Below are 27,675 nucleotides of genomic sequence, written 5' to 3'. Positions count from 1 at the left end.
TCTCTTCTTGTCCTTCACCTACAACACTATACGTTGCCAGCAAAGTGAAATGAAATGAACTCTACAATTTGAAGGGAATAGGTGGTTGGAAAGAACACGGACTATATTTATAGTTGAAGAATCTAGGTTTGTAAATGGTTTCCGTGGTTACTAACTACACAACATTGGGCAAATTCTTTAATCACCCAAGACTCCAATTTTCCCAAAGATAAAACTAACAAAATATTACTATTATCTACCTAGAGTACTGTTACAATGTTTAAATGAGAAAAATGCATTTTAAAAAGTACTTTATAATCATAAAATTTTAAAAGAAAAATCTATCTTTATTCATGATTTAAGACATTATATAATTCTAAAGTTAATCAAAAGAATATCTCTAAGAATTTGAATCTGATAAAAATTATATATAGGGCATATTATATTTATTTAATGTTTAAAATACTTATTTTGGTATATGTTTTATAAGGTATTAGTAAAACGGTAATAATTTTTTGTGTTTGCTTAAAATTTTTTTAGCTAATGAGGTAAAAAGACGATGAGCATACGCTCCGTCATTACTCTTTAGTCTCTCCCTCTACACTACAGTATGCACCCACGACAGTTGGAGGCCTCTATTTTATTTATCTTTTCTACCTAGAATAACAATTTCACTAAGCAGTCCACAAACAAAAGTGTAGAAAATAGTAAGAGGGGCAGCAGGACTTCTGAAATAGCAGCGCAAGGAGTTCAGATCTTCTCCTCAGCAAAGCAAAATGATAAAATGCCTAGCAAACAATCGTGTAAAGTATCTGGAAATTGTTCTAAGGGTACACAGCAAACGAAGAAACAAATCTTGGTAAGAACTGCAAGAGTCCATGGCATTTTAGCACAGACCTGCTCCTTTACCCTGCCATCCTATCTCCATGTTTGGGAAGCTCTACCCAGCACTCTAATCCAGACAGCACCCTCTCCCCTAAGCTCCCAATCAGGAACTATGGTTTCACCCCAGGAGGGAGAAGTTGCATCCCAAGTTGCAAAAGATTTATCCTAGCCAAGAGAACTGTGTCTCCCTTCCCCCACTCAGTCCCCACTAGTAAGTCAGAGTAGCCCTACTCCAGGCAGAGTAGGCTGGGGCCCCGAGAGCCTCATTCTCAACCTGCTCACAGGGAAGAGCTCTCACGCTGAGACGGCCAAGTTGTGAAGACCAGGGGCTGCCATTGCCACTGCTCCTCCTCCAGTGTCCTTTCATAAAGTGGGGTTGTTACCCTGGGAAAAGTGAGTCCTCACCCCAGGTCTAGGGCAGTAGAACAGGGGGTTCTGTCCAGAGGGAGAGGCAGGCTAAAAGTCAGTCTCTGCTGACAGAGACGATTTGCAACACAGTAGGAAGAACTGTAGCCTCTAGGAGCTGCCTAAAAACAGTGGAGATCTTTGTGGAGAGCAATTAAGAGGAGGCTGGTAGGTTCATGACACAAACAAGGCAAGGCACCAGAAGTTTAACAGAAAGAACCAAGGAAAGAGACAGCCAAGAGGAGCCTACTTGGGATTACAGTCGTCTCCGGAGGTCGATAAGAATGTGCACAGGTGCTAGCTGAGCAGCATCTGAGATGAACTTAAAGCATTCTCCAAGATGCACACAGATATATCAACATACAGCAGAAACATCACTGGCACAAAGGGCTTACAAGTAACCTCTGACCAAACACCTGACTAAACAATAAACTATTCTGACCCAAGAGCAACTCCCAGGAAGTAAAATCACATTCATCCTGGCAGTCAAAAAGGCTGTGAATGCCCAAGGCTGTACCTTTTCAGGAGCAATCAGAGGGGAAATTCCAAACTATTAGTCCCTGGTTCAACATGGGGCAAATAAATATGAACTCCCTGAACTATGACAGCAGCATCTAAGCCACTCACACATCCAGTGGTAAAGGATAAAATTATAACTAGCTAATGGGACTTTAAGCATAGCCTTTGACCAATAAGTAATACTTAAAAGAGGAAAGATCTGTAATCAATAAACTTAACTTCTACCTTAAAAAACCAGGGGGGAAAAAAGGGCAAAATAAACCCACAGGAAGGAAATAATGAAGACTAAAACTGAAATAAATAAACTGAAAAATAGAAAAGCAATTTTAAAAAGTTAATGAAATCAAAAGTTGGTTCATTGAAAAAAAAAAAAATCAACAAAATTGACAGGCCTTTGAGCTAGACTGACCAAGAAACAAAATAGAGAGAAGACTCAAATTATCAAAACCAGGAATGAAAGAGGATTGTAGAGAAATAAAAAAGAATTTTAAGAGAAAAGTATAAACTTTATGCCAATAAATAATTCAGATGAAATAAACAAATCACCAAAATGGACAAGAAGAAATAAAAATATCTAAGTACACCTATTATAAGTAAAGTAACTGAATCAGTAATTTAAAATTTACCACAAAAGTGATGTGTTATAAATGGCTTCACTGGAGAAAACTATCAAACATTCAAAGAAGAATCAATACCAGTTCTTCACAAAAATTTTCAAAAAAAAAAACCAGAAGAGGAAAACACTTCCTAACTCATTCTATGAGGCCAATATCACCCTGATACCAATGCAGACAAAGCCACCACAAGAAGGGGAAAGGAAGAAAGAAAGAAAGACAGACAGACAGACTACTGTTTTATATTCCTTATGAATACAGATGTAAAAATCCTCTAAAAAATACTATTCCGTGACATATAAAAACTATACACCATGACCAAATATGATTAATTCCAGAAATGCGAGGTAGGTTTAGCATTCAAAAAATTAATATAAAACACCTTATTAATAGAATAAAGGACAAAAGTTCCAAAAGATGGAGAAAAAAACATTTGACAAAACCCAACAGCCTTTCATGATAAAAATGCTCAACAAACGAGGAATGGCAAGGAACTTCTTCAACCTGATCAATGAATCTACAAAAAGCAAAGCTAAAAATCATACTTAAAAATGAAAGACTAAATACTTTTTCTCTCTAAAATTGGAAATAAGACAAGGATGTCTGCTTTCATCTCTTCTCAACATTGTGCTGGAGGTTCTAGTCAGGGTAGTTGCAAGAAAAAGAAATAAAAGGCATCCAAGACATTACATTTTGATAGAAGGGTCAATTCATCGAGAAGATATAACTAGTATATAATATATTCACTAAACAACAGAGTTCCAAATACATGAAGTAAATATTGATAGACGTGAAGGACAAAATAAACAATTCAACAATAATAGTTGGAAGACTTTAATATACCACTATCAATAATGGACATCCAGACAGAAGAGCAATAAAAAAATACAGGACTTGAACAGCACTGTAAACCACCTGGATCTAACAGATATATACACTCTACCACCAAACAGAAGAACACACATTCTTCTCAAGTACACATGGGATATTATCCAGAATAGGTCATATTTAGGCCACAAGACAAATCTCAGTAAGTTTAAAAAGACTGAAATCATACAAAGTATCTTCTCCAACCACAATGAAATAAAACAAGAAATCAATAACAGAAGGAAACCAAAAAATTCACAAATGTGGGGAAATTAAACAATACACTGTTGACAACCAACAGGTCAAAAGGAAATTGAACAATACACTCTTAAACAAGAAAAATTAGAAAACACTTAAGAGATAAACGAAAACAAAAATACAATATACCAAAACTTATGGAAGGCAGTGAAGGCAGTACTGGAAATCTACAGCTGTAAATGCCTACATTAAGACAATATTAAGACAATAACCTAACTTTACACACTGAAGAACTAGAAAAAAAGAGGAAACTAAACCTAAAACTACCAGAGAAAAGAAAATAAAGATTAGACCAAAATAAAATAACACAACAGAAAAAAAAAAAATAGATTCAAGAAAACTGAAAGTTGGTTCTTTGAAAAGATCAACAAAATCGACAAACCTTTAGCTAGACTGACAAAGAAAGAAGAGAGAAGAGACGAATAACTAAATCAGAAATGAAAGCGAGGACATTACTACTGGGCCTACAGAAATAAGGACTATAACAGAACACTATGAACAACTGTGTGCCAACAAATTAGATAATTTAGATGAAACTGATAAATTCCGAGACACACTGATCACCAAACTGACTCAAGATGAAATACAAAATCTCAGCAAACCTATATAACAAGTAGAGACTGAATGAGTAATCAAAAACTTCCCCAAAAGTAAAGTCCAGGACTTCCTAGGTGGTGCGTGGGTAAGAATCTGCCTGCCAATGCAGGGGACAAGGGTTTGAGTCCTGCCCCAGGAAGATACCACATGCCATGGAGCAACTAAGCCCGTGCGCCACAATTATTGAGCCTGCACTCTAGAGCTCGTGAGCCATAACTATTGAGCCCATGTGCCGCAACTACTGAAGCCCACGTGCCTAGAGCCCGTGCTCTGCAATAAGAAAGGCCACCGCAATGAGAAGCCCATGCACCACGAGTAGCCCCAGCTCGCCGCAACTAGAGAAAGCCCATGTGCAGCAACGAAGACCCAACACAGCCAATTAAATAAATAAATAAATAAATAAATAAGTAAAGTCCAAAGCCAGATAGTTTCAATGGTAAATTCTAACAAAATTTAAAGAAGAATGAACAATAATCCTCTCAAAAGCTCTTCTGAAAAAAATGAAGTTTTTTTTTTTAAAAAAGAGCAACATGTTGAGGTTAATGCCTGTCATATAGCAAGCACCATGTAAGTTTGGGCTATTATTAGTGTTTACAATTAGTATTACTATTTACTATTACTGCTATTATTATCATAGAGCAAAAGGCTACCTACTCTCTTCTAAAAGTTCTCCAAAGTAGACACTGCACAATCTCCCTTTGTTCAACATTACTGAGACATTTTTAAGTATTACATTTCTAACACACCGATTCTAGAAAAATCTACATTCTATGCTAAATGGTATAGCGATATCACACAGACTCTGGAACTGACTCCTAACCCTGCCACGCCACAGCTGTATGACTCTTAGGTAACTTACTTAACTGTGACTACCTCAGTTTCTTCTTTTATAAAATGGGGATAATATCAGTATACCCATTTTTCACTGGGTTGCAGTGAGGTTTAAGTGAGTTATAAAGTATGTGTAAAAGGGCTCAGATCAATGTCTGGACGCACAGTGAGTGCAATATATATTTGCTATTATCAAACAATAATTTGTAAAATAGTACATTAATATGTTAATTATGTCAGGTGCTATGATAAGCACTTAGTAAACATTACATTTTTTCCTTACAAAATCCCTACTGTACAGATGATAAGAGTTGAAAAGGGCTTACAAAGGTAAATATCTTGCCCTGTCATACTGCTATCAAGTGACAAAAATAGGATGCAAACCCTGCTCTTTACTTTTCAGAATGGATTCACCCCAAATGTCTCCTCTCCAGGGCTAGTGACAAACAGGCACAATCAAGCACAGCATTCTTCTCCCTGATCCCAGAAGCAGTAGTACAACCTTCCCTTTCTGAACACAGCCCTCCACAGTTACTATCAATAGAAAATTTGGTATGAGGAATAAAATTAATTTCCCATCCTTGCTATTTAAACTGTCTCTCATACAAATAGAGGGAAAGCTTTATTTAAGGAAGATAGCTTTCATTACTCAAGTAATCAATCTACGATGAAACACAGGTAAAACTTACAGAAATATTTCTTAAAGAAATACTAAGAGAAATACTTAGAGAAATATTTCTTAAAGAAAGCAATTAATTGATTTAAATAAAATTTAAGGCCCCTGTAAAAAACAAAATATGGTTTCCATACTCCTGCAGAATGCCAGGGTTCTACAAAAGTGAGCTGCAACTCAGGAAAAGCAAAGTCAGCTGGTCCCACATCCTGGTTTCAATCAGAACAACTTTGCTTTTTGTCTGTTCTACCTGTAGAACAGGGGTTCTTCATAAATTTCACTTAGGGGGAAAAAGGTTTCTATTGCTAAACGCTGATACTGAAAAAAAAACTATTCACTAAGATACCTGAAGTTTTCAAAGACTTTCAAACATTTAAAAACATTTAAAAAATTCCATTTCTCTCTGCTCAAGGAGAAAGAGTACTATTTACTCTGAACTAAATCAGAGTTACTAAAATATACTGGGTAACCTGGATTATACTAATTGACTACATGATGCTCCAGTTACTACAGCAAATCCTAGTAATTCCAACCAGAAGACTCTGACTAGGACTAATCTGGTCACATCTCTAGTTCTGTGCTGACTTGATTCCTCTTTCTTCTAGTTACATTGGCTACTCTTTTCCACAATTACAGGCTAAAAGCTGACTATATATAATCCCTAAAGAAAAGCAGTCTTTAAAATGGCAGGGTGCGGCACAATAAAGAAAAGGTCACCAAAATAGGTATAACCATTCAGTCACACTGTGGTCAGTGGAAATATTTGTCAAATATTACAGCCATCCTACTTCTTCACCCAGAGTTGGAAAGTGTTTATGGACAAAAATTGTGATGAGGCCTTTGCGAAGCTTAGCTATAATTCTAAACTTAAAAAATAACAATATGGGAACAGTTAAGAGTATTATGTAGTACAAAAACTCAGTGGAATATTACATAACCAATAACTAAAAATATTATGAGGCAACAAGGGAAAGCTTTTATGAGATTTTAAATATTTAATAAGGTTATAAATAGTTATTCATACAACTATGTAGAACATGAACATATAGAGTAAGATATGTACTGTAGTACTGAAGTCAAAAACCAGGATAGTGAGCGAAAATGTTTCCTCTAAAAATTTCCCAAAAAGAAGTAGCAGAGGCTCAGAGAGAAGAGATACCAGGAGAGAGAATGAGGAAGGCTCAGGACAGATGGAAATCCACACAAAAATTTAGAAAGGATCAAATATTCAAAGAGAGTAGGACTGGTAGAAACCCAACGAATGAGGGGTACAGAAACTCAGAGAATGAGGTTGAGATCCATAAAAGAAGTAACCAACAGACGGACAAACAGATGGACAGACACCAGAGTTAAAGAGGAAAAAGAAATTTGAGGGGGTGCCACAGACCAAGAGATTGGGACAGAGATCCAGAGACAGAGACCAAGAGCCCAGAATGAAAGGGCCAGAAACCCAGAATGTGACAGAGACCAAAGGAAAAGGACATAAAAAGCTTAGAAGAGACTGAAAATGACAGAGAGGGAAAGAGAATCAGAGATGACGAACATGAGAGGATTATAAAATGTTCCCATTTATATTTAAACATACCCATAGAACCTAACCAAGAATTTCATGCCTATAATCATGAAACACTGAAATCTTCTCTTTCTTATCCTCACAATGCCCTCAACTCATTCTAATTGCCTCCTCACACCTCCTTTAGGCTCATGTTCTTACCCTAGATCTCCTGCTCAAAGCTTCCCCAAGCTCTCAGAAACCCCAAAAGAAATTCTTCAGTTTCAAACCCTAGTCTCTTCATAGAGGGTTCTTTTTACTGCCTTGCCCTAGACAAAACCTGGATCCAACCCAAAGGCACTGGTTTCCTTGCACCTCTCTCAAATGAAGACTGCTCTCAACCCTCAACATATTCTAGGACAAGAGAGCAATACTGACAAACTGCTAGCTCTTTGCTGTCTGGCCTCAAACATCACCTCTCCCTCCTTCCTGAACTCCGGAAGAGCTCTACCACATGACTACACACCCTATATATCCAACCTCATCAACATGATCTCTCCGCTTAGAGTCCCACCACTACCACCACCACCACCTATAAAGTCATACAAGTATCTGCCTACTGGGCATCTCTATTTGCATATCTCAGAGGCAATTCAAACTACTAGTTTATTATTTCCTCCCCCCTGAACTCTTCTAATACATACACATAAGCAATATATAATGCTTCTGTTAGAAAAATGCCTACCTAATATTAGACTGCCACATCCAGAGAGAAATCATATTTAAGGATTTGTAAGAATGTTTTAAGAGATTTATTTAGATCCCTTTCTAAACAGCAGCTCTGAGTTCACTCTCAGTAACCTGCTCTTAAAGAGTTAGAACTAACAAACCTGAGCTCTAAAACCTAGAGCAGAATCCATCTTCTTATATGAGAAATATTAGTTTACTATCTGGTCTCTTGAGTGTTATATTAGTACTGCCAGAACAATGCAGGAACAAGGAAGTGAAGATCATGAGTAGGGCAAGAAGAAATTATCTTTTTGGTGGCTGGAAGATTATGGAGGTTCCTTAACCTATATACTTCTGGATATCTTTAGAAAGCCTTCCCTTTTTTGACAATGGAGGATCATTATTTTCAGCAATATATCACAACTTTTCTTTCTTTCTTTCTTTCTTTTTTTTTAAGCTCTTCATTGGAATATAATTGCTTTACACTTTTGTATCAGCTTTTGAAATACACCAAAGTGAATCATCTGTATTTATACATATATCCCCATATCCCCTCCCTCCCGTGGCTCCCTCCTACCCTCCCGGTCCTGGCCCTCTAAGGCATCACCCATCATTGAGTTGATCTCCCTTTGTTATACAACAACTTCCCACTAGCTATCTATTTTACAGTTGGTAGTGTATATATGTCTATGCTACTCTCTCACTTCGTCCCAGCTTCCCCTTCGCCCCCCAACCCCCCAACCCCATATCCTCCAGTCCATTCTCTGCATCTGCATCCTTATTCTTGCCCTGTCACTGGGTTCATCAGAATCAATTTTTTTTAAATTCTGTATATATGAGTTAGCATACAGTATTTGTTTCTCTCTTTCTGGCTTACTTCACCCTATGTGACAGACTCTAGGTCTATCCACCTCATTACATATAGCTCCATTTCATTCCTTTTTATGGCTGAGTAATAGTCCATTATATATATGTGCCACATCTCTATCCATTCATCTGTTGATGGACATTTAGGTTGCTTCCATGTTCTGGCTATTGTAAATAGTGCTGCAATGAACATTATGGTACGTGTTTCTTTTTGGATTATGGTTTTCTCTGGGTATATGCCCAGTAGTGGGATTACTGGATCATATGGTAGTTCTATTTGTAGTTTTTTAAGGAACCTCCAAACTATTTTCTGTAGTGGCTGTACCAACTTACATTGCCACCAACAGTGCAGGAGAGTTCCCTTTGCCCCACACCCTCTCCGACATTTATTGTTTCTAGATTTTTTGAGGATGGCCATTCTGATCGGTGTGAGGTGATACCTCATTGTGGCTTTGACTTGCATTTCTCTAATGATTAGTGATGTTGAGCATCTTTTCATTTGTTTGTTGGCCATCTGTATGTCTTCTTTGGAGAAATGTCTATTTAGGTCTTCCGCCCATTTGTGGATTGGTTATATGTTTTTTGGTATGAAGCTACATGAGTTGCTTGTATGTTTTGGAGATTAATCCTTTGTCGGTTGCTTTGTTGGCAAGTATTTTCTCCCATTCTGAGGGTTGTCTTCTTGTCTTCTTTATGGTTTCTTTCACTGTGCAGAAGCTTTTAAGTCTCATTAGGAAACTGCTAGCACTAATTGATGAATTTAGTAAAGTAGCAGGATACAAAATTAATGCACAGAAATCTCTTGCATTCCTATACACTAACAACGAAAAAGCAGAAAGAGAAATTAAGGAAACTCTCCCATATGCCATTGCAACAAAAAGAATAAAATACCTAGGAATAAACCTGCTTAAGGAGGCAAAAGACCTGTATGCAGAAAACTATAAGACACTGATGAAAGAAATCAAAGACAACACAAACATGTTCTTGGATTGGAAGAATCAATATTGTGAAAATGACTATCTTACCCAAAGCAATTTAAAGATTCAATGCAATCCATATCAAATTACCAATGGCATTTTTCACAGAACTAGAACAAGAAATCTTACGATTTGTATGGAAACACAAAAGAACCCGAATAGCCAAAGCAATCTTGAGAAGGAAAGACGGAGTTGGTGGAATAGGCTTCCTGACTTCAAACTATACTACAAGGCCACTACGAGGCCACAGTGATCAAGACAGTATGGTACTGGCACAAAAAAAGAAAGGAAGATCGATGGAACAGAATAGAGAACCCAGAGGTAAACCCACGCACATATGGGCACCTTATCTTTGACAAAGGAGGCAAGAATATACAATGGAAAAAAGGACAGCCTCTTCAATAAGTGGTGCTGGGAAAACTGGACAGCAACATGTAAAAGAATGAAATTGGAACACTTCCTAATACCATACACAAAAATAAACTCAAAATGGATTAAAGACCTAAATGTAAGGCCAGACACTATAAAACTCCTAGAGAAAAACATAGGCAGAACACTCTATGATGTACATCAAAGCAAGATCCTTTTTGACCCACCTCCTAGAATAATGGAAATAAAATCAAGAATAAGCAAATGGGACCTAATGAAACTTAAAAGCTCTTTCTGTTCTTTTAATGGAGCTATCCAAAATTAAAAGGGGTCTTTTTCCACTTTGGAAAACTTACAACACTCAGGAGAAAGTTCTGAGATAAATGAAATATTATAAAGTATATTTATTTCTTTTTTATAATAGACAGAGGTGCACTGTCCTTCTGGTTAACTTTCCTTAATGACTTCTCAATTGCTTTTGATCTGTAAGACCATTTAAGATAAATAAGCAGCTCTCAACAGCAGCAGGGAGTAAATTCATCCTCTGGGATACACAGATAACAGTCAGTCCATTGTCACTCCTTAGGCAAGATTAAGTGAGGGTAAGGGCAGACTGTGATGGGGGCTTCCACCAAACCAAAACCAGATAGGCAAGCCTTTAGCTGCTACCACAGTTTGTTTAAAGGTCTGTTCTTCCCTTTCTGCTCTATATCTTCAAAAGAATTAAATGAGTTAGTATTTGTAAAGCACTAAAACAGTGCCTGGCATATAGGGAAAGATATATATTATATATATATATATATATATATATTTTTTTTTTTTTCCTTTTCTCTTATGGGTTTTGTTTTGGTGGGTTTTTTTTTTTTTTTTTTTTTTTGGCTGCATCAGGTCTTAGTTGCTGCAGGTGGGATCTTCGCTGAGGCATGCAGGATCTTTCATTGCAGTGCACGGGCTTCTCTCTAGTTGTGGCATGTGGGTTTTTCTCTCTCTAGCTGTGGTTCATGGGCTCCAGAGTGCATGGTCTCTGTAGTTTGCAGCACACGGACTCTCTTGTTGAGGTGCGCAAGCTCAGTTGCCCCACGGCATGTGGGATCCTAATTCCTTGACCAGGGATTGAACCTGTCTCCCCTGCATTGGAAGGCTGATTCTTTACCACTGAACCACCAGGGAAGTCCCCTCCATTATGGTTTATTATAGGATATTGAATATAGTTCCCTGAGCTATACAATAGGACCTTGTTGTTTATTGAGGGAAAGCTATATAAATTAAGTAATCAAGAGAAGATGTTTAAGGGGCTTGGTAGGGAGGCCTTCACAAATGAATCCACATTCAATTCAGTGGTTCAAAGAACAAATAGTTCTGACCTTTACTTTCCTCCCTGGGGTATTATAACGTCTAGCATCTAATAAGAAAACCCATAGGGAGGCAAAATTCCATTATAAGAGTCCTGTGAACATAACAGATGCTCCATAATTTTATTTGGGAAGGGACAGGAAAAAGTAAAGACATGTCAAAACAGATAAGATCAACGACATAACAGGCAGTTTGCTAGGTTGAAAAAAAAAAGCATGAATCAAATATTAATGGGCTTTAGAAATAAAAGAGCTCAAATACTTATAAGGGTCCCTAATACTAGCAGAGGCATTATTTAAACTTAAAAAAAAAAATTAAAAAAACGCCTAACAAATAAGTTATTAAAGGGCCAATTTGCTAATTATGGTTGTTAAAAATTAGCTCTCTCTATCTCACACACACACAGACGCAACAGTTATATATCTGTAGGCATGTATATCATAATTCTGGCTTAATACATAGGTACTTTCCTATATTATAGGCTCTGTCATGAAAAAAGAATTTCTAAGGAAATAATCTGAATAAAATTTAATGGAAAATGATTAAATGGTACACTGGGAAATATGCGAAGTAAAAAGAACTGGGCTAGAAATCAAGAGGTATTATGGATCTAAGGACTTTGGGACAGTATATGCATGGTATATGAGGTCCAAAATATCAAACGAACTTATCCAAAGTAATGTTTATTTAGCCAAAAAGATGAAGTGTTTATTACTTGCAATCCCCCTTAGCCCAAACCAGTGAAGGAACAATGCAAAGAAAAGACTGAATCTGGGAAGAAGGAACAGTGAACAGACCATGGTAAAACAGAAGAAACTGATTTTCTCTGCTTCCAACTCCAGTAAGTACAATGACATTAGCTACTGCATCTTCCAAAGAGAAAGACCAAGGGGGTTGGGGTAGAGGCTAAGGGGGATTCAAAGCATGAAATCTTCTTTAGTTATCCTTTGCTTTCACAGAATTAAATGTGATCATAAATAGTAATTACTATTAATTGGCTTCTTATACAAGCTCTGTAATATTATATTTTATCCAACTTTTTCCCTAGCCAAGGATAGGTTAAAGTTGCTTCCAATGTTTAAGTCTCATTCTGGTCCTACCAAAGTCCTCCTGCTTCCCCTTTCCCTCCAATACTTCCACTTAACAAATTGACATTTGAGATTAAAATTAAATAAATAAATAAAAACAAACAAACAAAACAAACAAACAAACAAAAAAAACAAACTGACATGATTTTCTTCCCTCCAATAAACAGGTGAACTATCATGTGGCTCCAGGAGCACATAAGGAACACAAAGGTTTTAAAATATGTATAAATTTGCTTTAGAACTGAAGACATGTGTTTTAAAAAGAAGAAAATTCTTAAAAATTAATCCTCTCTATCATTTCATTAACATTTTCCTGATATAACTAATGATATTCAATAATCATATCTAGAGGTCAGAATCACTAGGGCAGGTGTTTTGGAATTCTTCCATTCAATGAGCAAAGCTGTTTCAAGAGGAGGGGAGGATATGGACTATTTCTAGAAGAATAATAAGGTTATCACAACATTCAGTACACATGTTCTACAAGACTTACCTTTTCACCACTTGAATAGAAGAAATAACGCAATCGGACTATGTTACAGTGATCTAGCTTTCTCATGATCTGGAGCTCTCGGTTCTGAAAAGGAAACACATGAATATATTTTTTAAAGGATAACAGCTATTCATATTAACTAAGATGCTTCTGAAATAACATTAAGCACTACAAAGAGCAGGCTATAGATATGTTACTAAAAAGTATCATATATAAACCAGTGTTTGAACTATTTACTACTGTTCTGCAATAAGATAAATATAGAAGTTGAGAATAAGTGTTCAAAATCTTTTATTGCAATTTGAAAGAATAATTTCATATCTATGAATCTTATAACCAAAAGTGGGGCCTAGGACTTCCCTGGTGGCACAGTGGTTAAGAATCTACCTGCCAATGCTGGGGACACGAGTTCGATTCCTAGTCTGGGAAGATTCCACATGCCACGGAGCAACAAAGCCCGTGCACCACAACTACTGAGCCTGCGCTCCGGAGCCCGTGAGCCACAACTATTGAGCCATTGTACCACAACTACTGAAGCTCGAGCACCTGGAGCCTGTCCTCTGCAACAAGAGATGCCACCACACTGAGAAGCCCTTGCACCGCAATGAAGAGTAGCTCCTGCTTGCCGCAACTAAAGAAAGCCCGCACGCAGCAACAAGGACCTGACACAGCCAATCAATCAATTTATAAAATAAAAAGTGGGGCCTATACTTCATATTTTCTTAAATTTCAACTTTTCTTGTAATTCATTTTTATTGTATTTTATTTTAAAAAATCAGTCTTCAATGAATTAGAAATTTTTAAAACTGGTACTTCACTACAAACAGCTCAAGAAGCACTGGTCTATAGTATATCAGAGATCTGAAACAAGCTATCACTACTACAATTTTTTGCGACTATAACAAAAATCAAACTTCTCATCAAACAAATGAATTTAGGTGTAAAGAAAACACAAGCCCTATTATCTTCCAAGATACAGTGAAAAATCTGCGAGTTAGCCCTATTTGAAGGGCTCAGTTGCTAGAGTTAAAATATGACATACTAGAAATTGTACACTCCTGATAAATTTATAGATCACACAAATAATTTTCCCTTTGGGGAGTTTCAAAGTTATGCTTCAAGAAAATAAAACATCTTCCTAACACCATGACACCTTCCTAACACGATGAATTTTGCAGTAATAAGTTTGAAGAGTACATATATACTAACAAAGAAGATAAATTCCAACAGTATACTTGGCTGTCAGAAATCCAGTTAATAAAGTCCAAATTATATAACACAGTGAAAGAAAATCAAAATGTCTGTTAAGTGGACAGAGAATATAAAATTTCAGTTAAAATGATCATTTAGAAGAGCTAAATAAAGTACATGCCTGGGAATTTGGAAAGTAGATGCTGTTATGGTTAGAAAACAAGGCCAAAATAAAGAGGGGTAGGGGGTATATTGCGGACAAAGAGCCTAATAAGCAGAACTATCCTAGAGTAGAGTGGGCTCCGGTTCTTGGATGATGGTAGCAGCAATAAGGAAGTGTTCCTCCTCCTCCAGAAAATTCCAATAGACTCTACGATGGTTCTAGCATGTCCTCTAAAAGGAAATATGAAACTCAAGATGACTCTCCTTCTGTCCCTTTAAACTGACTGTGAGAGCTGGGCTTATGTATACAGTGATATTTAAATCCTTTTATAAAACATCAATCTTTCATTCCTTGTTATACAATGTTTATAGCTGATGCAATAAACAGAAACTCAAGACAGCATAGTATACTTGTTTTAACGAAGATAATAACTGGTACCAAACTCTGAGTTTTGACTGTTACAGGGAAGGACAGAAATCTTCACAAATTTCAAAACTATCCATTTCTATTCCAAATTAAAGCTATTTCTGAAGTATGCCTATACTTTGCCAACTCACATCTAGGTAGCTAGTTTTGTGGGAGAACTGCTAGTAAGCTGACTCACTCCTCTCAGATATTAACATGGTGTTTTTAACATAGACAGCTATGTTAAAATAAGCTATCTATTTTTCCAGACTCATTAACCAAGGTAACAGAGAACTACTATATTCCCAAATAACAGATGTTGTGTTAAGGTTATGCATATGATCTTTTATTAAAAAGAACGCATAAGGGAAGCAAGTACATGGACCTAAATATTCACCTACCCTCACTTCCTCTTCATATCCTATTATTTTTGAAAGGAGGCTTAAATTTTCTCATGTTAAAATTCCCTAACAGATCCAAAATACAAATTTCATAGAGCAATACTTTTAAGTATTAATCAAGCCAATATTAGACAGTTCATACCTGAGATGCATTTAATATAAAACTATCCCAAGCCTAAACAACTTTACTGAGTCATTCTTTATTAGTACACTAATGACACACTAATTCTACAGAAAAAAACAAAACAAAACAGTTATTCTACAAATATAGTGCATCTCTTCTGTGCCAGGTATCATTTACAGTATTAAGGATATGGCAGTGGACAAGACTAACAAAGCTCATCCTCATGAAACTTTCAGTCTATGGAGGACAAGAAGGAATAACCAATATATTTTCGTGTAAAGAGGACAGATCATGATAGAGAGAAGGGGCTATTATTTTAGATAGAAAAGTCAGAATAGACCTCACAAAGAGGGTAAGATCTGAACACAAATCTGAATGATGTGAAGATGAGAAGAACCATGTGAGGATATGGGGGAAGAGCACTACAGTTACAGGGAACTCCAAACATAAATGCTTAGAGGTAAGCCTGGCATATTCAAAAATAGCCAGAAGAATAACATGATTACAACATGTTGAGTAAAGGAAGAGGAGGGAGACAAGTACACAGAAATAGGCAGGGGGTATGTCATATGAACTCTCATCAATCATGGTAAGAAACTGAATTTCACATTAAATGTAGAGGAAAGCCAATGAGGCCAAGAAAATGACATAATCTGATTTACCTTTTTAAATGATCATTCGAAAAACTAAAAATAAATTTGGGGGAAGAAAGTGGATCAAGAGTTCTGTTTGACAGCTCATACAGCTCAATACCATAAAAACAAACAACCCAATCCAAAAATGGGTGGAAGACCTGAAAAGAAGACATATCGATGGCCAACAAACACATGAAAAGATGCTCAATATCACTAATCATTAGAGAAATGCAAATCAAAACCACAATGAAATATCACCTCACACCAGTCTGAATGGCCATCATCAAAAAATCTAGGAACAGTAAATTCTGGAGAAGGTGTGGAGAAAAGGGAACCCACTAAACCGTTAGTGGGAAAGTAAACTGGTACAGCCACTATGGAAAACAGCATAGAGATTTCTTAAAAAACTAAAAATAGAACTACCATATGACCCAGCAATCCCACTCCTGGGCATATACCCTGAGAAAACCATAATTCAAAAAGAAACATGAACTACAATGTTCACTGAAGCACTATTTACAATAGTCAGGATATGAAAGCAACCTAAATGTCCATCGACAGATGAATGGATAAAGATGTGGTACATATACACAATGGAATATTACTCAGCCATAAAAAACAACAAAACTGAGTTATTTGTAGTGAGGTAGATGAACCTAGAGTCTGTCATACAGGGTGAAGTAAGCCAGAAAGAGAAAAACAAATATCGTATATTTAATGCAAACATGTGGAATCTAGAAAAATGGTAACTGATGAACCTAGTGGCAGGGCAGGAATAAAGATGCAGAGGTAGAGAATGCACTTGAGGACACAGTGGGGGAAGGGGAGGCTGGGACACGGTGAGAGAGTAGCATTGACATATATATACTACCAAATGTAAAATAGATAGCTAGTGGGAAGCTGCTGCATAGCACAGGGAGATTAGCTCGGTGCTTTATGACGACCTAAAGGGGTGGGATAGGGAGGGTGGGAGGGAGGCCCAAGAGGGAGGGGATATGGGGATATATGTATACATATAGCTGATTCACTCTGTTGTACAGCAGAAACTAATAAAATATTGTAAAGCAATTATATTCCAATAAAGATGTATTAAAAAAAAAAAAAGAGTTCTGTTTGAAATCCTTATTAGACATCCAAGTGAAAATACTGAGGCTCAAGGTAGAAGTCGGGGCTGGAAATGTGTGTCTGGGAGTCATCTGCATAAAGGAGACTCAAAGCAAGGGGACCTAATAATATGACCTAGGGAAGAAGTTTAGACAAATACACATATATATTCATATATCTATACCTATATCTGTATGTCTATCTATCTACCTACCTACCTATCCATCCACCTGTCCGTCCATCCACAGGTATAAAACAGAGTAAATCAAGTGGAGTAATCAATGAAACAGGATGAAAAACAAGAGAGACGGTTACCTTAGAAGCCAAAATAAGTTTTCAGAAAAAGACACTGACCATTTATATTAAAAGCTGCTGAAAGCCTGATTAAGATGAAAATAGAAGACAACTGGATATAGCAAATGCAGGATGTTAGTGACTCTTACAAGAGTGATTTCAGTGGTGACAAAAGTCTGACTAGAGTGAATTAAATGAGGGTTGGGAGATAAGGGAAAGAACTAAGAAGTCAGAAAGTTCAAAAAGACATGAGATTTTCAGCTCTAGTGGTATGAAGAGATCATCAAATTCACACTCCCAAAACACCTATGAAAAGTACTGCATTGTAGAAAACAACCATTTCTGGGCTCTGATAATCAACCAAAAGCAACAACAAATCAAGAAGCATTTATTCAAGAAACACTGCTAGATACTGGCGTTTGGACGGTGGTGGCTAGGGACCTTCTTGCTAGGGAATACTACCTTCCCCCACAATCACCTCCCAGCTCAGCCCATAGCTCTGCTACCCTGAGGATGCAACACCAGATGGGGAAAATGACAGACTGGCAGAACACTAAGAAATATAATAGGGAGATCCTGGAAATCAGAGAAGCTAAATAAACTCTCAACAAACCCCTGGGCTAATTTAGAGGCTGTGCACACATGCATGGGAGATCCAAGATGGCCTTGGAGAAAGTAAAAGCTAAGGCCAACTTAAAAACTGCCTGAATTTTGAATGTATTCCCCAACTCATGTACAGAATCATCTAAAAAATGACGGAAGCTTTATAAACTCAAAATATTTGAACATAATCTCTAACCAATAAATGGCTGACCACTAAGCCATGCAGACAAAGCATCAACTCCTAAGAAATCAGGCTAAAAATGAAAATTAGAATAAAAATTTAACACAAGAATTCAGGGGGTTCAAACTGTGGAGGAGAAAGATCCTATAGATTAGATGCAGGTAAGTTATGAAAAAAAAGAAAAAGAAACAAAACCCGCAAAACAACAAGTTTCAGGAGGATTCAAAAAAAATATTAACAGAACCCAGAGTTGCTACAATATATTATCTAAAATTTCCAACTGTCCAAAAAAATTGTGAGACATGCATGCTAACAACAGAAAAAGCTCTACACTCAGGTTAAAAAAGAAAAGGAGCCAATAGAAACTGACTCTGGGTAGACACAGCCGTTGGATTTGGCAGACAAGAATACAAAGCAGCTATTATGTTCAAAGAATGTTAAGCTTCTTGACACTGGCCTTGGCAATGATTTTTTAGATTTGACACCAAAAGCAAAGGCAACAAAAACAAAATAAACAAGTGGGACTACCTCAAATTTTTAAAAAAGTTTCTGCACAACAGAAGAAGCTATCAACAAAATGAAAAGACAACCTATGGAATGGGATAAAATATTTGCAAATCATGTATTAGGTAAGGGGTTAATATCCAAAATATAAAGAACTCATACAACTCAACAGCAAAAAAAGAAAAAAGGAAAAAAACAAACAACAACAAAAAATTCTAACAATGTGATTTAAAAATGGGCAAAGGACCTGAATAGACGTTTTTCCTAAGAAGACATACAGGTGGCCAAGAAGTACATGAAAAGATGCTCAACGTCACACATCATCAGGGAATGCAAATCAAAACCACACCTGTTAGAATGGATATTATCAAAAAGTTAAGAAATAACCAGTGTTGGTGAGGATGTAGAGAAAGGGAACCTTGGAAATGTATACTGGTGCAGCCACTATGAAAAATAATAGTACACTGGTAGATGCTGTCTTGGTAGAAATGTACACTGGTGCAGCCACTATGGAAAACAGTATGGAGGTTCCTCAAAATATTAAAAATAGAACTTTCACAGGAGCCAGCAATTCCATTTCTGGGTATATATCCCAAAAAAAAGTGAAACAATTATCTCAAAGAGATACCTGTACTCCCACGTTCACTGCAGTATTATTTGCAATAGCCAAGACACAGAAACAATCTAAGTGTCCATCAACAGCTGAATGGATAAAGAACATATGTGTATGTGTGTGTGTGTTTGTGTGTGAGAGAAAGAGAGAAAGAGAGAGAGAGTATTAATGCAGCAATGAAAAAGGACATCCTTTGCAACAATATGGATGGACTTTGAGGGCACTATGTTAAGTGAAATAAGTCAGATGGAGAAAGATAAATACTATATGATATTCCACTTATATGTGGAATCTAAAAAAGCCCAACTCATACCACAGACTAGAAAGGTGGCTACCAGAGGCTGGAGGCTGGGGAAAAGCAGGAGGTGGTCAAAGAATATAAACTTCAAATTATAACATAAACAAGTTCTGAGAATCTCATAAAATATGGTGACCATAGTTAATAATACTGTATTGTATATTTGAAAGTTGCTGAGAGAGTAGACCTTAAATGTTCTCACTACAAAAAAGAAATAGTGATGATAACCTGTGACATGTTAGCAGATGCTATGATGGTAATCATTTTGCAATATATAACAGCATGAAATCAAAATGTTGTACCTTAAACTTACACAATATTATACATCAATTATATCTCAATAAAGATGAAAAAATTAATATACAATAAATTAATATGTTCAAAGAATTAAGGGAAATTATATTTTAAAAATTAAAGAAAATATGATGACAGTTATACAAGTAGAAAACTTCAATAAAGAAAATAGTAACATTTAAATCCTGGAAATATTAGAACTGCAAAGTGTAATAACAGAAGTAAACAATTCACTAAGGGCTAAAGATAAGATCTGAGGTGACATTTAAAAAAAAAATCTATGAACTTGAAAACAGAGAATTAGAAATTATTCAATCGAAAAACCAAACAGAAAAAATAAGACTGAAGAAAAACGAACAGGGCCTCTGAGACCTGCTGTAGGATAATATCACACTTACCAAACAGACTAGAAATATGTATAAAGGCAATCATAAAAAAGACCTACCAAAATATGGATAAAGGCAATATCAAAAAAGAGGAAAAAGAAAAAGGAGAAACAATATATCTGAAGAAGTAATTGCTGAAAACTCCCCAAATGTGATGAAAAACACTAATCTACTGAACCATAAAGCTTATCGAACGACTAAGAGGATAAACACAAAAGATTCACACAGAAGCAAAGCACTTTTGAACTGAAGCCACAAAGGAAAAATATCAGTACCAGAAAGATGATTCATCAGATACATGGGGAAAACAATATAATTAACAGCTGACTAATCACCAGACTAATGGAGGCCAGAAAGCAATAAAAAACAAACAAAACAAAACAAAAATCAACACACTTAAAATGCTGAAAAAAAACAAAAAAAGCAAAACAAAAAAAGCAAAACAAAAAACAAAAAAGCCCCATCAACCAAGAATGTTATATACAGAAAAATTATTCCTCAAACAGGAAAAGTAAAGGCATCCTCAGATTAAGAAAAAAAGAATAAAAGGTGGGGACTTCCCTGGTCGTCCAGTGGCTAAGACTCCAAGCTCCCAATGCAGAGGGACTTGGGTTCGATTCCTGGTCAGGGAACTAGATCCCACATGTTGCAACTAAGAGTTTTCATGCTGCAACTAAAGATTCCACATGCGGCAATGAAGAACCGGCGCCACCAAATAAGTAAATAGATAGATAGATAGATAGATAGATAGATAGATAGATAGATATTTTGAAATAAATAAAAAATGGTGAATATTCTATGGCAGAAGGCCTGTCTTTAAAAAATACTAAAGTAGGGGCTTCCTAGGTTGTGCAGTGGTTGAAAATCCGCCTGCCAATGCAGGGGACACCGGTTCGATCCCTGCTCCAGGAAGATCCCACATGCCGCGGAGCAACTAAGCCTGTGCGCCACAACTACTGAGCCTGCACTTTAGAGTTCGTGAGCCACAACTATCGAGCCCATGTGCTGCAACTACTGAAGCCCACGCGCCTAGAGCCCGTGCTCTGCAACAAGAGAAGCCACGGCAATGAGGAGCCCGCACACCACAGCGAACAAGTAGCCCCCACTCACCACCGCAACTAAAAAGAAAGCCCGCACACAGCAAAAAAGACCCAACACAGCCACTAAAATAAATAAATAAATAAATAAATTTATTAAAAAAAAAATACTAAAGCAAGTCTCTGAGGCTGAAAGGAAATGACACCAGAAGGTAATTCAAATACACAAGGAGAAATAATAAGAGCATTAGAAATGATCAGTATAAATGGGAAAACAGAAAAGACTATATATTTTTCCTTTTCTTAATTTCATCAAAGGCATAAATTGTATAAAGCAATTATGATAATGGTATGTTATTAGGCTTATAACAGAAATAAGTATAATACATATGACAGTAATAGAAGGAGAGAGGAGAAAATGAAGCTATACTGGGAAAAAGGTGTTATATTTTACTGGAATTAAGTCAATAACTAACCTGAAGCAGACGGATAAATTGAAATGCACATTGTAATTCCTAAAGCAGCCACTAAGAAGATAATTTTTTTAATATTAAAAAATCAACACTGGACCTAAACTGGTACACTAAAAAACCTGGTCAACACAAAAGGAGGCAATAAATGAGAATGGAGGAACAAAAACAACATGAAAGATATAGAAAACAAAGAGCAACACAGCAGGGGTAATTCCAATCACATGAAAAACTATATAAAATGTGATAAAGCATACGATCAAAGGCAGAGATTGTCAAATTGGATACGAAAGCAAGCTCCAACTATATTCTTTCTACAATAGGCATGTTTTAGATTAGGATTCAAAGACACATTAACTTGGGGATAAAAATGATGCAAAAAAGATATACCACGCAAACAGCAAGAAACGATATTTGGAGTGTTAATGTTATTAGAAGACATACTAAATTTTAAGAGAGAGAGAAATATTCCTACTTCCTACCAAATAAAGTCTAAATCACTTCATAATCTAGTCCCTCTTTATCAACTCAATCTTATCCTCCACTCAAGGCCACTGTGATCATAACTAGATCCCACTTCTCACTCTTCTTGAGTACAGTATTTCATTCCCCGTTCTAAGCCACTGATCACATTTAGCATCACTGGAATGTCTCTATCCTCCCTCCCTCCTACACACATTCTACCCATCCTTTAAGTTCCTATTTAACTCCCACCTCTTTCACAAGGCCAACTCCAGCTGCCCCATTCACACTAATCTTTTCCAATGTTTAAGTTCCTGTAGCAACTAAGAATTACTTTGGAATTTATTATACACTCTCTTGGCTTTGTTTTATTTTACAACTATAGTTCAATGCTGTTATATAAAATACTGCTTTTCAAAAAGTAGCTTATAAAAATCAGATATTATATCACTGTAGACAGACACACACACACAAACACACACACACACAACTTGCCCAACTACCTTACTATAAGTGCCTTTAAAGCAAAATATGAATTTTGTCTCTTTCTGTATCACCCACAGGGCTCTCAAAGCCTGGCCAAATTAATAGTTTCCTTTGCTAGTTCATTCTAATCTCCTTATTTTCAAGACCGTGGAGTAGCCAGGACTTGGTCTCCCACCCCTTTTCAGATATTTCAATTATCTCTTCCAGTCTCAGGGCTTTAAAGGGTGATGACTCCAAATTCTATACTGCCAGGGCAGATGTCTCCTAGGTAATACTCCAGAATCTTTTACCCACTGCTTATTTGACAATTCTTCTAATATACATCTCAACTTGACATATCATTAGCAAAATTCCTGATCTTCCTTAAACCTGTTTAACTCATAGCCTCCCTGTCTCAATTAGTGACAATTCCACTTTTCCAGCTGTGCAGGCCAAAAATTTTGAAGTCTTGATTCCTCTTTCTCTCTGACCTCACCTTCAATCTGTCAAGAAATACTGTTGGCTCCACCTTCAAAAGATCCCAGCAATTGCACTCTGAAGCATTTAACAGGAATGGAAATTCATTTTTACACAAAAAACCTGCAGTTAAATGTTCATAGCTTAATTCAGAAGAGCTACCAGATGCCTTTCAATGGGTGAATGGATAAACAAATTGTGGTATATACATACTATGGAAGAGTAGTTAGTAATAAAAAAAGAGAACTAATTATTGACACATGCAGCAACCATGATGACTCTCCAGAGAACTATGCTGAGCAAATAATGCCAATCTCAAAAGGCTACATACTGTATATGATTTCATTTATATAGCATTCCTGAAATAACAGTATTACAGAAATGGGGAACAGATTACTGATTGTTGCAAGGGGTTAAACTGTAGGTTAGGAGTGGAGAGACGATGGGGAGAGGAATGAGTATAGTTATAAAAGGGCAGTAAGAGGATCCTTGTGATGGTGGAACTGTTCCATACCTTGACTATGGTAGTAAATGCACAAACCTACACATATAATGAAATTGGGGAGAATTAAATACACACACACACAAACACAAAGTCGTACAAGAAAATATGAAGAAATGTGAAAAAGACTGGTGGGATCATATTAACTTCAATATCCTGGTTGATACTGAAGTATAATTTGCAACATGTTATCATTGAGGAAAACTGGGAAAAGGGTACCTGAGATCTCCCTGTATTATTTCTTACTATTAATTGCATGGTTGTCTACAATTATCTCAATATGAAAACTATTTATACGTGTGTGTGTGTGTGTGTGTGTGTGTGTGTGTGTGTGTGTGTATATGTGTATCTCCAGGATCTGATAATTTCTCATCACCTCCCTAGTGCAAATCTTTTCGGAGCCTTTTACTTAAAATACTAAGTAACTTCTAAATGGTCTTTCCGCTTCCCCTGTTCACCTTCCATATGCTCAACAAAGCAGGCAGAGTGATCTTACATTTTAAAATGTCTAAGTCAGATCGCGACATTTCCCTGCTTAAAATCTCCAGTGGTTCCCCACTTTGAACAGAGTGAAAACCCAAGCTCCTTACTATGGCTAACAAAGCTCCTACCAATTGCCCCACCCAGTACCACTCCCACTCTCCTTACTCAGTGACCTCACTAACTGATGCTCTCTCACTCCTCACCTATCATACCAACCATCTAGCTATTCCTCATATACTTCAAACACTCCTGTCAGAGTTTTGTATTTGCTATTCCCATCACCTGGAACAATCTTCTCCTAAATATCTGAATATTTAGTCCCTTTCACCTACTTTACATGTTTCCTCAAATATCACACTGTCACACCTTAGCACTCACTCTGAGCATTCCTTCTCCTCCCTCTTCTTTGCTTTTTTCCTCTCCAGGGCAACAAATCGCTGAACATATTATATCTATTTCCGATAGTTATTCATTATTGTCCATCTCTCCCCATTAAAATACAGCTCTAAAATGGCATCGATTTTTGTTTTGTCCATTGTCGTGTTATCCCCCAAAACTAGAACAAGGCCCGGGCCGGAGGAAGTACTCAATAATCAACTGTTGAATTATTTGAATTGATGACATAAAATAATACCCCTACTGCCAAAAATGATACATCACAATGATGTATTTCATTGTAAGAAATGGCATTGCCAGTCACAAAAATGAAGGAAGAACTAGAGACAAGTAAATTCCCAAATCATGAACCTCAACCCCTCATAACACAAGACTACTCCCTAATTCAGGAGAATGGATAAAGCTGTGATGTCTACCCTCTCTCAAATCACTCTCCAACTTACCATTCAAGATTAAGAGCTAGTCAAGGGCCCTATACTCAAAGGGCAATGATGTAGGCCCGAAAATAAGCCCCCCTTCAGCCAGGCTCCAGGCCATGAAAAAGTATGTACATATTCTTTCACTGACATATGTGCCAATGAAAGAATATTCTTAAGAGTATATGTCAATGAAAGCATGTCAATGAAAGAACTCAGGAAGATATTATCACCTTAACAAAGCCTTGCAAGATGCACTGATGTGAAAGAACCTACCAATTCAACTGAAAAGTCTCCATGCCTAATTCCCTATCCTCACTCACCCACTCCCCTGCAAAAAAACCCAAGTTTTTCTATTCAATATGGAAGTATCACCAACAGTCAGGTACTACATGGCAATGATCAGATAAAATTGTCCTCAGTAAGCCCTAAAGTTCAGCTTAGTTGTTATCTAGCCCAAACAGTGTCTGTGAATATAAACCATGTAACCACAACTTTGAAGGGAATCCACAGCAAGATATTCCATCATACAAATCATGAACTCCCATATCTGACACTGAAATACATGACCTGCTTCATACTTCACATTTCGAATGTTTGTCTTGTCATCCTATATGGATTATAAACTCTTTGAACGCATAGATTGTACCATACCCCTTTCTTGTGACCTACATAATATTTAATTTAGTCCTCTGCACATAGTATATACAGACTCAGTTGGCTAGCCTTAGTTTAGACTTGATCCTATAACTCAAAAAGTCGCTGAAGGTTTTTTAGTGAAAGGGAGCTTATCCACATAAATCTGGCTAGATTACCCAAAGCTAAAGATGGTAAAACCTAATTTGAAAAGAGAAGGTCCTGATACTTGGATATTGCTTCGCAGCTTTAAAAAGGTATTTTATATAACTTTTCTCATATCATTCTGAGAAAAAAAATTGTAAGTATTAAATATTTCCACTTATGTCTTATCAACAGAAAACAAATCCAGAGAAATGAAATAACTTGTCCAATTTATTTAATAAAAGGCTCTATTCAGTATTTTTTGAGCATTAGAAAAACGAAAAACTAGTAGCGGTGGCAAAGAGGCATAAACAAGTACAGATATTATAATCACCAAGATTGGTACATTGAAAGCTAGAAAAAAGAATTAAGAGAAGTAAATAAAGAGAAAGGCATTCCATAATCATAGATTAGAAGATTTTATGTTAAGATGGCAGTGCTCCTAAAATTTAATGTAATCCTATCAAAATTCCAGCTGCATTTTTTAAAGATAATGACTAGATGACCCTAACAAGGGACTCAGATGAGCCAAAATAATCTTGCTAAAGATGCAAAAAGTTGAAAGACCCACACTTCCAGATTTCATATCTTACTACAAAGCTAAAGTAATCAAGTCAGTGTGGTGGTGGCATGGATACATGCACAGATCAATGGAATTAAATTGAGAGTCCAGAAATGCCTACATTTATCTGATAAGAGTGCCAAGACAATTCAAGAGGAAAAGAATGTTTTCAACAAATGGAGCCTGGACAACTGGATATCCACCAGCAAAAAAGAATTATAAAGCTCTTCAGAGAAATCAAAAGAATAAGTCTTTGTGACTTTGGGTTAGGCAAAGATTCTTCTAACACCAGAGTGCACACACGCGAAAAAAAATAAGGAAAAATAGATAAATTGGGTTTCATCAAAATGAAAAACACATGTGCTTCAAAAGAAACTATCAAGAAAGTGGAAAGAAAACCTACAGACTTAAGAAAACACTTGTAAATTATATATCTGGTAAGGGGTCGGTATCCAGAATTAAGAACTCTGTTCAACAATAAAGAGATAAACAAATCTACTTTTAAATGAGTAGAGGAAGGACTTCTTGTCTCCAGTCCAGCATAGGAGCTTGGAAGTCATCCTTCCCATCTTCCCAAGAAAACAGCTGAACAAACTGAAAACCAACCCTCTTCTAAGTCCATCAGAGAACTGAGGTCACAGGGCAAGCTGCTGCCCTAAAAACTGCAGACAAACAGGCAGACACACAGAATCAAAACTTACTGGAAGCCAAGCCCAGGAACAGAAAATGCCTGTGGAACCAGTATGAGAACAGGAAAACTTAAACTGTAACTGACAGAGATATAAGTGTGAGCAAATCTCAGAGTTAAAAAAACTCCAGAGAGAGGGTGGACCACACTTTTCTCAGTTTTACCTCCAGAAGCCTTACCAGGTTCTCATAGTGAAGATCTAAGAAAAATCTGCTAGAAGCAGGAAGAAGAAAAAGTAGTCATTTAAAAAAGGGCCTAGAGCATTCTCTTCTTCTTAAGACTTCCCTTAAGATAAACTATTCTATCAGAGCTAACTGAACTGAGGGAAGAGAAATGCCCAACTCTAGCTTTGTCTCGACTTCCAACTGGGGGAAGGGAAATATAAAACTCCAGCCCCCTCCAGCCTTCTTGTCTCACCTATTGGGGGTAGGAGGAACAAAAAAGTTGAGAGACATTTGTAAAGGTCAAGCCCAGAACAAAGGCTCACTAAGAGACTGAAATGTAATTTTAGGAATATTGAACACTTTCCCTCCCTCCACACCTTACCACCACTTACACAGGGCTCCCCTGTAATAGCAGAGAAATATAATGGAAAGAAACGCATGTCTCAGACTTTATTAAGAAGTTTTCTCAGCGAAGTGAGAGAGTAGCATAGATATATATATACTACCAACTGTAAAACAGATAGCCAGTGGGAAGTTGCTGTATAACAAAGGGAGTTCAACTCGAGGATGGATGATGCCTT

General features: G+C 36.8%; 1 protein-coding gene across 2 annotated transcripts in view; it reads right to left on the bottom strand.

Annotated features, from left to right (window-relative positions):
- Positions 1–27,675, bottom strand: part of GSK3B (glycogen synthase kinase 3 beta) — a 194,071-nt gene that overhangs the window by 81,340 nt on the left and 85,056 nt on the right. For both annotated transcript variants that reach the window (XM_057696192.1, XM_057696193.1), the window contains exon 3: positions 12,997–13,080. In XM_057696192.1, coding sequence (XP_057552175.1) covers positions 12,997–13,080 — 84 coding nt within the window. The remainder of the gene's footprint in view (positions 1–12,996; positions 13,081–27,675) is intronic.

This window comes from Hippopotamus amphibius, chromosome 10 (assembly GCF_030028045.1).
Source record: "Hippopotamus amphibius kiboko isolate mHipAmp2 chromosome 10, mHipAmp2.hap2, whole genome shotgun sequence".
Taxonomy (NCBI): domain Eukaryota; kingdom Metazoa; phylum Chordata; class Mammalia; order Artiodactyla; family Hippopotamidae; genus Hippopotamus; species Hippopotamus amphibius.
This window is presented reverse-complemented; position numbering and strand designations above follow the sequence as displayed.